Source organism: Neolamprologus multifasciatus, chromosome 22 (genome assembly GCF_963576455.1).
Source record: "Neolamprologus multifasciatus chromosome 22, fNeoMul1.2, whole genome shotgun sequence".
Lineage (NCBI taxonomy): Eukaryota > Metazoa > Chordata > Actinopteri > Cichliformes > Cichlidae > Neolamprologus > Neolamprologus multifasciatus.
In genome coordinates, this window is record NC_140459.1 from 19396255 (window position 1) to 19414066 (window position 17812).

The 17812-nt window shown below is 38.9% G+C and overlaps 1 protein-coding gene across 1 annotated transcript in view; it reads left to right on the top strand.

Moving 5' to 3' along the window:
* The window catches only part of gabbr2 (gamma-aminobutyric acid (GABA) B receptor, 2), a 185714-nt gene that overhangs the window by 78794 nt on the left and 89108 nt on the right, over positions 1–17812 (top strand). The window contains exon 3 of the mRNA XM_085148616.1: positions 13121–13291. Within this exon, the coding sequence (XP_085004742.1) occupies positions 13121–13291 (171 nt within the window). The remainder of the gene's footprint in view (positions 1–13120; positions 13292–17812) is intronic.

The window sequence follows — 17812 nt, forward strand, 5'->3', positions numbered from 1 at the left end:
AGAACAGTAATGGACTTATCAGACTGATTCAGTCTTGATATCTGAAAGTTAAATCGGTACCCTGAAGACATGTTTGAAACCTCAATGCCATCTGCCAAGTCAAAACTGATCCTGGCCTGGCACCACAGCAAAAACTCATTTGCTTTATGAATTCCTTAAATCAACCCAACCTTTGTCATCTTGTTGGCTGCAAAATCATTGATTGAGGAATTATAACTGAGACATATTTGGTGTGAGGCCTTTTCCAGATAAGAATCAGTAAGGCTTTAACGGATATGCGAAAATACAGAGTCAAGACTTATAATACCAATAATCTTTATGTAAAACAGAGGAAGAAAACAAAGTTACAAGTGATATAAAGCATCTCATTGTTTAATGGAACAGAAAGCACCTGTTTCTCTTGTTCAAAGGATTTGGATCAATTTTGCGGAGCTTTAAGTGTTTGAGAAATCAATGCCATCTCATTTTCTTATCCTGCTTTGCATGAAAACATCTTGTGTCCTTGAAGAGTGGGTGAAAAAATGCAGACGAAACTATCTTATTATTTCCAGCATCATCCTCTGTCTTTGGCTGTGTTTTCTTTTCTATTCTCTCCTACATGTTTTGTCTATTGTGTGTTTCATTTATTTGTGGCCATCAACAGCAACCGAACCAAAAAGCAAGGGTAAGAGTCACTTCTGAATATTATTCAGCTAAATAGGCCTGATAGATTCCTGTAAGTATGGGCTGTAAAAGCTTTCTTTAGAGGGAGCGGGAGAGAGAGAATCTCCGTGTCTGGCAACTTAAAATATAGTAATTTGCGAATGCTGGCTGTCTTCAGTGAAATGTTTGCCCACTCACAGCATAAATTGCCTGTGTGTGGGCTTCCCATGCACTGGCCATACATAACCTGCTATAGAGTGAAAATTACATGGTGCAGTTTATTGGCTCTTCTAGCAAATATTTTAATAGTTCACTGAGCATCAGTAAAGGTGTGCATTTCCTGTCAGGGCAAACGGTTTTTTTTTCCCTGTGAAGAATTTCCTTATACAGGAAAATAAAAGTACTGTATTTGTGTATCTAAAAGTACACAAATACAGTATATTTGGTCAAGAAACATTAAAGAAAAATTTAAAATCTACCAAACCCTTAGAATTACTTAAAATATTTATTATAGTTTTTCTACAAGAAGAGTTTTACGACCCAAAACAAATAAATTAAGACATGCTGGGAGCCACTTGGGCATTCTGCAGTGCTATCCACAACTCACCAAATATGTCTTACTGCAAACCAAAATGTTATATCTGTGTCTGTCCCTGTGTGTGTGTGGAGAGGACCTCACCAAAGGTGCTAGCCTCCCAACAACATGGCTCTTTGCCTTACTAAAGGGGAAAACTTGACCAAAACATATGAATAACTCCCAAGAAACCAAATAAAACAAAAAATTAAAAAATCGAACTATTTTTTTTGTTAAGAAAAGAAACAAACTAAAAACACATTTTAGGGCATTTTCCCCAACATAATTACAGTCATTAATTTATCACATGAAAACAGTTTGCTTACTGGTTCCGGGCTGCGACAGTTGAGGCTTGGGTGGGAAATTTATGTTTTTCAGGGGTTTTATTGGTTTTTATAGTTTTTTTTAAAATAGTTTTTATTGTTAACTCGGTTTCTCTGGGTCTTTTCCCGTGTGTTATGAACAAATCTTAAATTTTTTGTTACCGGTACTGGTTTTATTTTGTTGTATTTATCCGCGACACCTAAAAGGCTGGTCTGTGAAAATATTGTCAGACATAAACCGGTCTGTGATGCAAAAAAGGTAGGGGACCGCTGCCTTAGATCATTTCCTGTGTTTCATTCCCCCTCAATTTCTCACCCTACTTTCCTGTCTAACCCTACCGTCCTGTCAAAAAAGGCTAACAGCTATAGCTGTTCTTACTTTGACAGTGTTCAATATTTTGTGGTGACAGTGCTCCGTTAGATCCCAATGGCACCAACTTTTCTGGTAGAAAATCATCTTTATACTATGTGCCGTTTTTTTTCTACAATCAATTATTAATATTCACAATTACTTGTCTTTTTTTTATTACAAAAGTGAAGAGTGAGTGAAGGTAAAACTACCCACCGTTTCCCTTTCAACAGTCAGGTTAATAGAGGACTTAATGCTGACTTTATATTTCTCGTTGCAGATATGAGAGGGGTAATAATCTGTTTTATCAGGTCTGTATGAATGTGGTTCAGTTTCAGATTGGGATTCTGATGTGGCTAAATCCTGATTGGTCGACCTACATGGAGACCTATCAGCTTCAAAGCAATAAAGCAGGAGGGGTGTGGTGGGAATCACCACAACCTAAAACATCGAGAAGTGTTTAAACTCTGGCAGAAACTAGTCTCTTCTTTACAGTCCCATCATTCCTAATTAAGTACCTAGTTAAATATTTAGACAGGTTATAGTGATTTTCAATCTGGTCGCAGATGAAATTGATGATAATGTCTTTTTTTTTTTACAGTGTGTTCAGTACAACTTGGGCAGGCTTGTGCAATGTAGTCCCCTGCCTAGCCAAAGGAATTGCTGTATAGAGCAATGGACAGGAGGAGGAGGGAGGACAGAAAGGAACAATAATGGTCTCTGCAGTTCAGCATCTGCTCATTAATCATTCATTGGCAGCCAAGTGGCAGCAGCAGGGAACACTGTGAGATTTCAGGTTACGGTATCAAATCTCGGTTTATAAATAGAATAGTTATGGAGCAAGTTGGCAGAATACCATCACTCAAAGCCCCCTCCTCCCACAGGTTCCTGAGTATTCACAGAATTTTCTGTCTAGGCTTTGGCTAGTATGTAACCAGACTTTTACTTAAAAGAAAATTTTGTATGAAATATGGATAGAAGAACATTTGTCTCCCTCTCTTAGACATTTATGAAATGTCACATAGCCGTTTTACTTATAAACCTATGCTGTTAGCTAACTTTTCCAGCTGTAGCTTAAACGAGCGTTCTCTCCCTTCATTTCACACCAAGTCATGTCAACGTCTGCTGTGTACACGGCACCGCGATTGATAAGAAAATGCTTTCCCCAGTCTTGTTTGTGATAGCGATGCTTCACTGCCACTCATCTCCGTCGTTCAAGGACAGCCTGTCGGCTGATGAAGAATGGCAGAGTCCTAGAGTATAAGCTCATCTCGTGGCAGAGGTGATGAGAGGGGGCTGTTCGATCTTTCCTGCCTCGCACTCCCAGAGACACGCTGGTGACAAGTGACACCTTCTATTGATTAATGCTCCATGGAAATGCCATATCTAATATGCGACGCAGATACTACACTGTACAACAAAAAGGCTCTTATGAATTATTTGTTGAATTGACACGGGACTGCTTCTTGCTCGTCTGTCTCATTTCACTTGCCGCTTGACTTAATGACTCAGTATTTCTACTTGGCAAATGTGATCATGTTCAGAAAGCCAAGCACTGAGGTTAGAATTAAGTCACCAGGTTTACTCCACTATTCAACCCGTGCCAGTGATGTAGCTTTAAGTGGGCAGCTTTAGGGATGACTGGTAACATTTTAACCTGAACTCAAACACCTTTACAACTCACCAGTAAGTGCGATGAGCAGCTATCAGCCTATTGATGACTAACTGAGGCATTAACCCAGATGTTTGAGCCCTGGAATTTCAATTATTCTGCTGTAAATTGACTTTGGTAGAACACAGAATTTGGTCCTCCTGCTATTTTCCTTCTTCTGTTCTCAGCCTTTTCAGTTTCTCCTTGAACATGTTGTTCTTCAAACTTTAGCACATGTCTTTGATGTCTGGGTTTGGTAATGGGGGGTGGAGGGCTTAGAAAAAGAGGTATTTCATACAAAGGTGAGATGTCTGTACATGGAGGTCTGGAGTACCTGCAACACGTAAATGAATGCTTCTCTTGGCTGCATTTCATTGCCAGCGCATGTGTGACTGGATGCATGCACGGGGCAATTCAAACAGAAGGTTGAATACTTTCACAAGACTGGTTTAATGCCAATGCACATGTGCGCAAGATCAGTCCTACTCTTAAACTTCAGAGGAAGAAATATTTTTAACCACACCACAGCTCCTGTTGTCATCCTTAGACTCTCGTTTGTTCACAAAGGTGCTTTGCATCTGGCAGTTCAATGTCTTTGTGACTCTGAGCCAGATACAGATATGAAAATCAGAATCAGAAATAATTTATTAATCCCAGAGGAAATTGTGTAAGGGAAAGCATAAATGCTGTAAATGACAGTCAGAGATAAGACAAGCAAAGAATGAAAGCCACCGACCCCAGATAAGAGTAATGTGGTTGGGTGTTGTGCAGGGCCAGCAAGTATAAGCAGGACATCAGTCAATCAGTGTGTGTGGATGGATGTACATGTTGGCTCCAACATTAGCTACAACATGATTGACATGTTAAAGCAGGGGATCCAGCAGGCCATAAGCTGTGAGAAAAGAGACGACCACCACATCACTCAGCTGTCAAAGAGGCTAGTTATTGGGTAAAGTATGTGATGTACAGTATCCTGCTACACGTTATGGCAGGGTCCATGTCACAGTCTCGTCTGGGCTGACAGCGTGAATTAATTTTTTCAGGAATATAAAGAGTCCTCCACAAATGACACAGACATTCTGCACAGTTTTTTGAAACATGGTCTGCGTTTTAAAAAACAGGTCTTGCAACATTTATTTTTGAGGACATGTCGACCTATAGTGTCAGTACCGGAATACATTGTTATCAGGCGTGTCTGTCAAATTATACGGAAAAAGGTTGAGATCTTTTGAGACTCTAAGAAGGGTGGGTGAAATATTTTTTGGATTCTGTGAACTTTTCAGTGAAATGGTGTACAGATTTAGATTACTTATAGGAATATCAGGCAAACACATCTCATTTTACGATTAGTCATTCCAGTTGATGTGTTTCATTTTTATTCCTCTGTATGACAGCTTTGATAAGTGTTGCCACTGCAGAAGTGCTTTAAATTGGCTTCTTTCTTATGGCTGGTATAGGTCGACTCCCCTAGCTGCAAAAAAAGAAAAGTGTGATTGTTCCTTTCATCAGTCATCTCAGTAACCAAGTTTCCAATTAGTTTATGCTCAATGTAGTTTCATATTGAGTACAACTTGTTCAATCTGTAAATTTTGTAGATCCTCACAAGGAGAATAAAGTGAAGTAAGCCTTAGCCTGGGCCAGTCTTGTGGCTGACAAGTCATTGCAATACAAGTGTGCAGTATCCCACACTTTCTCAGTCAGATCAACCTCTCAGCCAAATACTCAGCTCGAGGTTTGAACATGGGTGACCTCATATTGACCGAATTTCCTTGGAATGCCCTTGGAATTTAAATACGTTAAGGTCCAGTTTATTATTATTATTATTATTATTATTATTATTATTAGTGGTAGTAAAATTAGTTTTAAGGTGATTAAGTAGTAGTGCTATTGACATTGATAAAACATTCTATTATTAATATGATGAAGGTGATGTGGTCCATGCTGCACAGCTGTATAAGTAAGTCAAAAGCCAGATGGTGTAAACTGTAAAAGGCTTAATGAACATGTGTAGACTGTTTGTATGTGCTGTGTACCTCACTATGTACTGACACAAACATTTTCAAGCTTGTGTAGGGAGCTGTAACGCTTGCGTGAACTTTCGCTTTCCTTATTGTGTGTGCTACAAGCACATCAGATCTTTCCTGGTATCCAAGCAGTAGTATGTTTTCCATCGTGCTCATGTTGCAGAGCTAATTTGCAGTGAAGTCGAGCCGGTTGACTCCTCTCCATTAAACATCCAACTTACCCGACTAAAATGAGATGACTTCGCTGAGCTGTCTGCTGCCCCTTTCTATAACTGGAGGAAATGGGTTGCTGTTTTTCTCTAGCACACCCTTGACTGAGCTATATGATGATCTGGTATGATGTGATCATATGCTTGTGTGAGTGTAGAGCAGTGTGAACACGAAGAGCTTGGCATTTGGCACTATATCTTTTCTTTTCCCCTTTGTTCGCATCTTTCAGTCCTTTTGCTTTCTCTCCACTTTCCTACATGATTCTTTTATCACCTCCGGGCTTCTCGCTAAATTTCTCCACTATCTACCTGCAGTATTCTTTTTTTTTCTCCCTCCTCCATCACATCCATAATGAATTTGGGTCTGTGGTCTGCGTGGGGTTCAAAGCTTCTCCTTACTGTTGCCTCCCCAACTGGGTGCTCCCATGGTGCACCAAATGCCTCTCTTGAATATTGAATAAACCCCACGACCACCTCCGTGCTTTCTAATCAACATCACCACTATTTTCTAACTATTACTCTGCACGGGGGCCTGGTGCTCTGGAGGATGGATGGGCTTTGAATCTGTTGTGTTGTGAGTGAAGGTAGAGATAATAGGCACAGGCAGGTTGAGCATTTGAGGTTGTTTTAATGCAATTCCATTTTGATTACAAAGCCTTCCCTCTCAGCTATAGAAAGTACCTTTAGAAAGTACTTGATCAATGTCTCATACTCGATTGCATGCATGTACTTGATTGCTTGTATATAACATTCACTGTGGCCCCAGACTGCCCGCAGAAATAGAAGCTATATTATGCAGGAAATTCATAAAGTACTTATTTTTGCAAGATCACTAATATTGTAAAACATCCATATTCAGAATTCATCATTGATTATTTTGTCCAGGAGTGCTTCCTTTAGCACCATGTTGAATTGACTTTAAGCCGATTGATCGACCTAATATGACTGAATGACTGAATGTTAGTAGAGATCATTCATTGCCTTGTGAATGACTTTTGCTTCTAATTATATCTCACTGATATACTGACTTGTAAGGGAAAAATTATATAGTTAAACATTTTTATGTTGAGAGCAGTGGGATTTTTAAAACATGTGTTTTAGTTGTGCACATGCTCTGTGTTGAAATATTGAGCACTGCTTTTCCCCAACGCTTGGACTTATTGATATCTTCACTTAACTTAACAGCTACTGGATCAGAGTTAAACATTAATCAGATAACATACATTTCCTCTAAGTGGGAGCCATATGCCCAGTTTTTGTGCAACTATATGTCTTTTTCTGTGTAGTACTCATTGGTGCATTCTGTCTGTTGTCCAAATCCACTGTTGGTACAAAAACATGCGAGGTATCATTGGTGTTGTTTAGCTATCATTCATGTTTTATCCAACTTCTCTGTGAAAGCCACTTCATTATTCAAAGGCCCTCCTCACAATTAGCACCAGCAGATCCTTTTGCAAAACAGTCCCGCTAGGGACAATCAATCCTATTAGGCCTGCCAATATGAACAGTTACACTCATGCATTTTCCTTATTTCTTATGGTGGTACGGCTATAATTGCACTTTAATTTGTACATCATTGATAACCAATCCCATGCAAAATCAGGAAAATGCATTGCAGATGATGCAAAGCGACAGTTTAAGAACTAACCAAGCTGATTTGCCCTTTAGTCTGCATTTTTTATGTTGCTGCAGACACACAATATGTTACAATTTATTAAGTTTCCAGCACCACATTTCACAGGCTAGTTATCAACTTACCTTTCAGTTTTCATATTGTAACATATAGACTGATGCTGCTATCTATCTTTGATAGGCCAGCGTGGCCTAGTAATATTGCATGACAGATATATCAGCCTGGCTCTATTACTATGTGCCCGTTAGCTGTAATATTCAGTGGCTGTGTTATTACATGGTCATAGACATAATATAAGCACCTACCTAAGCCTAACATATTTGACTCCACTCACTTCACTGAGCTGATTGGCTCCAGAAAATCAGAGGAGCAATGATTAGACTGTGAGCAACAGAAGTTGGACTATCATCGCTGTCACTGTTGTTAAGCAGTGAGCTGTGGTTTCTGGTAATTGGTTAGGGAAAATTAAGCCCCCTCCACCATGGAAATCAGTTAACATGAAGGCAATGTATGAATGAAGATGGAAACAGAGTGAAACGTGTTGACACTTCGTTCTGGTATCAGGCAACAGAGAAACAACTAGTGACAGGCTAAGAAGTTAAGTGCCAGGCAATTAGATGCAGAAACACATATTCACTGAACTATAATGAATAAGCAGCAAAATTCCTATCTTGCTACCTTTTATTTTCTATTCTGGGCCCTCCTTTCATTTTTTCATTCAAACATGAACATAAAACTAGCTTGATTGTGCCTTGAATAAGTTCAAACTGAGAAGCAGCCAAGCTTTTGTATTCACTTTAAATAGACTGTGATAAGCAGCTGTGTGTTCAGAAAGTCTAAATAGATCACCACTGTGATGGTATCCGTGATTCACCTCGTCTTCAGACTAACATTATTTCTCAGTAGGGCCAGACGGATCCCCAGTCGTGTTACTGAGAGCATGTGACCTTGTAGGGTGATGAGAGGAAGAACCTGCCGGGAGCCCGTTGCCACAGTTTTAATTATTTTGTAGTTGGTGAGATCTGAAAGAAAGATGGCCTTAGTGTGATTGTTTGTGTCAGTATGTGAATGCATATGCCTTGACCTGTCCATGATCTGAGTGTACATGCACACTGTAGTATAAATCTGACATCAGTGCTCTCCACCAAAAACCCTTCTATTTGTGACGGTCCTCTTTTAAACCTCTTACATAACCCACTACTCTCAGATGTGTGATATCATAGAACTATTTTTGGTTTTTCCTCTGAAAAAGGCTAGTCAGAGTTAGACAAAGACTTGTCTATCCTTTAAATAATACGCTGGATATCCGTCTCATCTTTACACTTTTAATACACTGTCCTGAATTGCCCAAGCTCCAGTTAGCTGCAGCGCTGTCCTTAAATAATGCTATGGTTCTTTGAAATGTCAGGAAAAGCTAATGAACTGAAAACTAGAGAAGAAAAAGATCTATAATTTAAAAATTAGTCTTCCAACCAAACAAAAAATGCAACTGAATAAATGCTAAAAATAAGTAAAATCAAGCCCTGCTCCTGCTTGCATGTGGACTTAAGCCACTTGCTTCCTTTGAACCCTCTGACCTGGAGTCAGTGTGCAAAAAGAATTGTTTCTAAGAGAGTGTTAATATGCCTGATGACATGGTTAGACCTTGATATTACTGTTTGTTTTTCATGGCCAGTTTTTATTTACACTGAGAGGACCAAATGATTCTGTGCCAGCACTGAGTTTATTTAATAAAAATGATATTACACCTTTATTACTCAAACACATCTATGGCCACGTATTTATGAACTCTAAAAGATCAAGTTTTACCTCTAAGAATACAAGAATGACTTGATTACTTGTCAATGCTATGTTTTAATTGCATTTTTCTGTGTTAACATGGGCCGAAAAGCATGCTTTCCTTGTGAAAAGTGAAAAAAAAAGGGATTTGGGATAAAAATATTTTATCCCAAATGTGTTGCTCCGATATTTTTGTGACACCGAAACATGCTGACAAAATGATGCTGCATTGCTGATTTTTTTTTTTTTTTGATTGACTTCATGTTTTGTAAAGCCTTTTCTCAGCCCTTAACTGACCTCATAAACTGATAATACCAGAGGGGTCAACGGTTACAATTGCTTATGACCCAATGAAATCTACCACTTATGTTATTTTCTCTCCAAACAAAAATCTATTGGTTGACCAGCAACAAAAGCATGGGTTTGCTGGTCTTTCTGTCAGTCTCCTGAGACTTTCTGTTAAGCGTTATAACAGATGAAACAAAAATAAAATTGTACAAAGAGCACAAACAACTCCTGCAAAAGAGAATAACCCATGTGAACCTAAAATACCTTGGGGATGGCGAAAAATGTTGCAGAGAAGCAATCATAAGAGGACTGGTTTAAAAATTCCATTAGCTCTTATTGTAGATCCGTGGACCTATCTCCCAGTGTGGGTGTACCAAATAGCCTTAGCTAAATGGAGATTAAGGCAATGCTGGAAAGACCCCTTGAAGCCCTTTAAGACTGGTGTGTAATTTTGGATTTAGCAGTGGTTGCGAGATAAAGGCCTTTCTTTCTGCCTAATTGATGGCTGTAATCCATGTGTTGTTTTAAAAACCTGTCTCACTGATGTGCGAACACAAACCCCTGTGCCTCTGTGCAGAAAGTGGTGATTTAATGGGCCAAACTGAGGGTCTCCTACTGGTTGGAGGAAGACTTTTATATTTGGGGATCTGCTGTAATGGAAACCCTGCAATTTGGGTACTGTAAATGGGTCAGATGTTGTTTTTGTTTTTTATTTGCTTTTAAGACGCACAAACCCTTTTCATCATATTACTGTTTAACCACAATATTAGGATACCCAGCCCTCTTTTAAAATTGCTTTACTTTTGAATTATATTTGACTTGATCTTTTAGTTACGCTCTCACGTTTTCGTCATTCTCAGTCAGTTACCTTTAAACAATGCTAAAGTACATTTCCAGTAATAACAAGTCATCAGCAAGTGTACTATTATAACTGCAGCACAGCAACTAATGAAGAGTGAAGATGTCTAGAAGTGGATGGAGGCTTAATGAGAAGATCACATTCATCACCAAAGTTAGGAGGTGCTTGAACTCCTCAACGCTTTAGTACACTTTTCGGAAATCTACTGATGCACCTTTTGGTCTCAGTCAGAATAATATCCTTGGGTTGATCACTATCATGAATCACAAGTTCTGCTTAATCTCTACAAAGTATGTAATTAACCCTGCGCTGATTCATATCGCTCATTAAATTAACACAAATAGGACATTGAAAATAGAGCACGCTGTCTTATTATCTCAGCTCAGCTGCTGGTGCCTAAATGTTAAAGTACCTCTCAAATCTCTGCTCTGACAGTTATTCATGGTTTTTAAAGACGTATGCACAATATCAAAGACATGCCTGTGTCCATCATTTGAAAGCCACGGTGGCGATGGTGTCACAATTTTTGGAATATAATGATATAATGCTTCCTGTACGGTAGTACTATACATTCAAACGAAATGTGAAAGGCTAAATTAAATGATAAAATGACAGGTCTTTGTCTGTGTGGGTGCACACTGTTTCTTGTATGGGGAATTCTAATGCTAATGCAGAAATTAATTACAGCCATGTTTGCCTTTGGATGAAATTTATGACCTATTGTTGAAAATGTGCTACAACGTGGGAGAGAGAGAATAAAACTTGATTAGCATAGAAATGACAAATGAAAGGTGGGGTGGGTGGAGAGTTGTGACTTTTGTTGGTAAATAGCTTGTTTTAGACTGAGAGGAGGCTTTAAATGGATATGCTTGTATTTTAGAGAGGCAGCTGTGCAGGGGAAATGCATCAAGAACACGGTTTCATGAAACAAAGTACTAAATAATTCTCAACTTGTAGTTATACACCCAAGTATACTGCCATATGGGTTATGCTCGCTTGCTGCATCCTGATTTCATTTCATCAGCTATGGAAAAATACTACATAGTCGGGTCCACTTTGTCTTTGTGAGCCTTTGATTTACCAGAGATGTGCCTCAAAAATGCTTAGACTGCATCTGTTGATGCAGACTTGTCTGTAAAAAGACAAATATTGAGTGAGGTTCAGCACATTTGATTTTTATTTAAGTGGGTGTCTGTGTGTGTTTGTCAGTGCTGATTCAAAATGCTTACATTTGAAGACAAGAAATGCTTTTAACTCACCAACACGGAGATGAATTAAATTGCTAAGCTGCTTTTCCCTTTTCATCAAAACGTACATAAACACATATGAACGGGCACCAACAAATCTAAACCTACCATATTCAAGCTGCCGTGTGGTCCAGACTGCTTGAGGATGACAGACAGCTTCCTCACCCACCTGTCAACATCTCCCAGCAAAAGCCTCAGGAGATTCTAGGCATTTTCTACTAAACCATTTCTCTTGCAGAGACCTGGTAACCTGCAGTCACTGCAGAAAAATAGAGCATAAACACCATTCTGATGTGGAGATGATGGTGTTGGCTTGGCCATGTCATCAGAAGTGAGAATAACTCCATCACAAGGCATCTCTACATTCAACACCAGAGAGAAACACGACAAAGGCTGACCTAAAAACACAGCATGGTGTCCTCTAAAGCTACAACACCATCAAAAAAGACAGACAAAAGTGAAGATCCTTTGTGTAATACTGCGCAAAAGTCTTGAGTCCCTACTCATTTCTTAATATTTTGCTAGGAACCCCAAACCATGACAGAACATCCACCATGTTTTACAGATGTCTGTAGATGCTCACTCTTTTACCTCTCTCCTGACGTGCCACACATATCGACAACAGTTCGTACCAACAGTTTCAAATTTGGATTCATTAATCTATAAGACCTCTTGCCACTGATTTTCAGTCCAGTTCTTGTGTAATTTGGCATACCTCAGCCTTTGCTCTCTGTTTTCCTTCCTTAAAAACGGCTTCTTGACACATACCGGTCCATTGAGACTATTTCCGATGAGGCTTCAGTGAATAGTAGGTGGATCAACTTAAGGGAAAGATACATCTCTCGGGTACTTCATCAGCTTTTTGCTGGATTTCTTAAGAACATGACTTTCAGATACTGGTAATCTGCCGTAGACGTTTATTTATTTTGGCCTCGCATTTCTTCTTTTGTCCTCCACTCGTCCAGCTTCCTCAAAAAACACACTCCACGCAGTGCAGAGAGAGATATGCCACGTTTTCAGCTAATAGCTGTTTGCGAGTCACTTTGTTGGTGCCAAAATAATATTTTATGCCTGTCAAACTGAGTTATCAGCTATTGAAAATGGAAGAAATTCTTAGTTTTTGCAGCAGACTGCTAACAACAAAATACCTCAACATAAAGAAATGGGGGTGGAGGTGTGTAAAGAGCTTTGCACAGTACTGTACCTGTCCTACATGGCAGACAAATAGCATTCTGGACACTAGAAGACACATAAATACACAACCAGTATGAAAAGTCATCCATATGCGGGTCATCAATTCTTTATGAATGAGTGTCACATTCTCATGATTTAAACCCTGAACTGACAGCGGTCACTGAACCTGCCTTCCACTTCATTAGAATCAATGACACATTCTTAAACAGTGCCACTAACAACAGTAGCTCAAGTGAAACCAACACAGTCTGACATTTTGCTGTCGGGATTACTTGTGATTGTTACGTTTACCCCTAACTGATGGACTCCATGCTCACTATCTTACTTCTTCCTTTTTTTCCATTACAGCTATCCTTTGCAGCGACAACTCCTGTTCTAGCAGACAAGAAAAAATACCCCAACTTCTTCCGCACTGTTCCGTCAGACAATGCCGTAAACCCAGCGGTGGTGAAGTTTCTCAACTTCTACAACTGGAGCCGTGTGGGGACCCTCACACAGGACGTTCAGAGGTTCTCAGAGGTCAGTTCGTGCTGTTTTCATAAATATATTTTTCTTTTTTTTTCAACGCTGTTAATGCTCCATGTTTAGTGTTGACCAAAAGTTCAAGCAGTTCACTAAAACAAATCCATCATCTATATCAAAGACTACAGTGGCACCACCTTGTCATTAATACTAAAACTAGGTGAAGTTCAGTGTATTTGATTGATAGTGAAAATACCCTTAACGGTTGGAATGAATACTTTTTCTTATTACATTTCTACTTATTGTGGATAAAATATACATTTACCAGGTGCGAAAGGAGTTAAAATCTCCCACTGGTCGAAGGATATGCACATAATTAATAACATGGCTTTGCATTATTGCCTTCAGCACTCTCAGTCCCTACAGGGATTCTTGTTTAGCAGGCGTTTGTTCTTTTTTAAGTTAAGTTTTTTAAGCGATAACAGTGCTGTTTACCAGCGTTTATGTGTGCCGTCCTCCTATCGCCTCTCACTGGGAGACATGTTTTCATTTTCTGAAGGTAGAGGTTAAATCACAAAACAGTGACTATATTATCATTCAAGGAGATTTCCATCTTGGCTCATTCAGATTAGGAAGCCAGTAGAAATAACACACTTACTACTACTTTAAAACAAATCACCACTCAGATGTGGATGGATTAGATGGAAATTATTTAGGCTTTGTGCACTGTACAGCTGTCACTAATGAATGATTATTCTCCAGTCACATGAAAGGATGCACACTGGATTATTAGGGAATGTAAAGGTTAAAAAAAAAGATGAACAAACATTTCCATCCACTGGTCAAGGAACAGATGAAGGCAGAACAAAACCAAAGAACATGATTTGTTTCCATATAAGTTGATCCTCATGTATGATCAAATAAAGATACAGGTAGTTGAGGGCAATACAATTCAGAGTTGAATGTCCCAGTTTGTTGGCTCCACCTCCAGAAATCCGACACAGATTTTTCCCCTGCTTTTGACCAAATGGAGGCGTCGTGTGCACCTCCTGTCTGTGTGTGTGATTGTATTTTTTTCTAACTTACTAAAACTAATGAGTTGACATTCACATCCTGCTGCTCTCTCTAGCTCTCTGTTTGAACATATATATCTGTAGTAGTTTCTGTGTATATAACTGAGACCAACCACACGTATACCCTTATTTTTAACACCCATGTCCCTTAGACTTCAGTTGTTGCAGTTCAAAAATAAATATAAATACAGTTTATTGCATGTATAAAGAGATAGTTCTTACTGAAGATAAACCAGCCCTCGACATCAAAGACAGTGACGCGCTGGGAAAATATTTCTAAAATATGTCCTGCATCGCCTCCAAAACTGAATTGCTGCTCCAGCTGGAAGCAAATTCTGAGAACTGCATGATATTTAGTTCCTATTATATTTACTACGTTCCATCTGTTCTTTTTGATGTTCCTCTCCCATTAAATACGCAGAATGCTGAATCCAGCCTACATTACTAGAGCTGGCAGAAGTAATGCATGGATAGATGAAGAACATTATCTGTGTTGACTCAGCACTTGTAGCTAACTCTCTTATGACAATGTTGGAGCTGAAATATATCTCAAAGCTGGAGGACATATTTTGGAAGCTGTGGCAAGTTGGATTTCAGCTCAGGAACAGGAGGCACACAATCGTTTGCGCACCATGCAAAAATCCCTTCTATTATTAAAAGCAGCTAGCAGCTTTTTAATATAAGAGAAATGGGAGAAACAACATTCAAATTGATCCACACCATTAGCTAAAGATATTAAAAGCTTAAAATCATATTATACCAAAATGGATGCTAACTAGCGAGACAAACACATTCCTGTTTGTAGGAGGGTTAAACATTAGGAAACATATCGATTTATCACACAAACTCACGGCACAAACATATCACGTCGGCAGCACAGGAACATTCTCCTAAAAGAGCCTTGTCAGAGGCATTGAAAGCATGAATTTGAGAAACATATTGTGAGCTCTTGCCTCCAGGCACTGGTTGAAAACAAAGTGCTCAGCGGCTAAAGGGTGGGTGGTGGAAGTGGGGGTGTGTATAAGAAGTCTCACTGCAAATCTCAGAGAGACCAAATCCCTTTATCGCTCCCCTCCTGAAAGCACCAAGGAGCTTAGGACGGGTGCAAGACAGACGGCACGATTCAATCAACCTGCCACGAGATTGGCCTCTAATCCCGATTTACAAATATGCAAGCATTGCTTCCGTACTTTATGATTCACACAATCCTCTGTCGAGTTCAGAGCTTACTGTTCTTTGGTTCATCGAGAAATTACTCCAGCTTGCTACCAGAAAAAGAAGAGATATAGAATAAATGTTATTTGAATAATGCAGGAAAACAGACATTAATAGTAAAAAAATGTCATTTTTACCTACTAATAACACTATTCCAGTTTTACATTTGGAAGTTTTTATTAATTCATAAAGATTTTTATATGAATTTTATGAACTTCAAATAAATTATATGAAGTTCATATGTTATACTCTCAACCTTCACAATTGTTTTAGTGTCACTAGTCAGTTTAAACATTTCTTTCCTAGGATCTAAAAACACAGAACGCCAGTGTCCTCCCACTTCTTGAATGTGAAAATATACAAATACACCAATACACAAATAGACAGAATCAGCACAAGAGTGGGCAGAACTAGTCAGAAATATTTCTTGTGAAAATACTTTTTTTTTAAAGATTTAATTAATTCTTCACATTTAACAAATATAATGAGAAATTCTAAGAACTGTCCTAAAGGAAAAAACATGTATTTTTCACTTTAAGAAAGTTTCATACCTTTGCAAGCTGATTTTGTGGTTTTTGAGCAGGTTTTAATTTTTTTTTTAATCTTAGCCCTTGCAAAAACACAATTTCTTTGTGATCTATTAAAGTTGGATTTAGAGCCAAATTGAATACCTAGAAGTATTCTACGGTGCTGAATGTACTATAAATGATGCATGTGTGTACAGAGGCATTTGCATCTATGTAATGAGTATACTACTGACATTATTTTAATTTCCATCACCTCTAACCCAGCATTCATCACCCTGTGACATACTCCGTCCCCCTGCTGACCTACAGTGTGCTTTCCCTGGGAGACTGCTCACAAGGTTAATGTTATGTAACACTTGTTACAGATTCAGTCAGTGGCTTGCACATCACAGGCAGCAAACATACAGTATGGTGTCCCCTGAGAGTGTAACCTGTAAGCAAAAGCGAGCTCATCACTGCTATTTTTAGGCACCGGTGTAACACACACACACACACACACATGCATATCGACTTTATGGATGAAGACTGATTTTCTGTAATGGTTTGTGGCTTATTGTATTGAGAAATAACAATAATAAGAATAACAGAGTAACAAAGAATAACAGCTAATGTAGGTATTTGGGAATGAAGATGACAATCTACACTACACACACACACACACGTACACACACGTACACACACACACACACACACACACACACACAGAGCAATCAACATTATTGAGACTGCCAGACAAACAGGGCTCACTCAGGAACAGGAGCAGCAATCACCTGTCAGTCAGATGACAGACCTGACTGAGAGCAGGATTAAGACTCTGTCCTCTGTCTGCACCCCTCAGAGCTTAAACGTTTAAATAAACTATGACGACTGATAACTCTATACGTTACCATCCTAGCATCCACTCTTTCTCAGTTCCTGTTCCATTATGTTAGATCCCATAAACAGTATTCCTAGAAATGTTGTTTCCAAAGCACAATTAGGGTTTGGGAATAGCATTGGGGATTATCATTGATGATGATTTATGTCTCAGACGATTCACTGGCATAGCCTGTTTGTCCCACAACTGAATAGACAAGAGATACGCTTTTCTTTGCATCAAATGACTCAATGACTCAACATGTGATTTTGGTCCCGAACAGCTTGGCGTCATAGAGTGGAAAATTAATTCCCAAGATAATCCCACGGGTCAGTGTTAAGAGTAGCTGGCTGCCAGGTGAAGCTTGGTGATGCTGGGACAGTGAACCAGCATAGAATGACATCATACAAAGAAAATGAAAGCTGTTGTTGACGTTGCCAAACAAGGAGGCTTGACCGTTTCTGAAACACAGTGGTTAACGGTATGTTTTTAATCTTCAGCTGATTTAAATATATATTTCCCTTTGATGATAAATAATTATGTCATATGCCCACCAGAAAGCGTACCATGGATTTTCTCAACATCCTCATCTCCCACAGTCATTTTGATATAGTTTCTGTTCATATATACATGATGCACATGTTAGTATTGTGTTAATGTAGAGGTATTTCTGCAGTCTATTGATTACTAGATAGTGGAAAAGGGGGTGGGATTAAATAAGCTTATGCTTCTTCCTGCTCCTTTTTGAACATGAAAGTTATTTGTAGTTGTGGTTGCTCGTTTTCCTTTTGTTTTGCTGTGTTTGTTTGTCTCTTTTTAATTCTATGTTGTTGTACTTTTTTAGCATGTTCAAAATAAAGATTCAATCAATCAATGTGCTTTCTGAATTCTAGTATTTTACATGCAC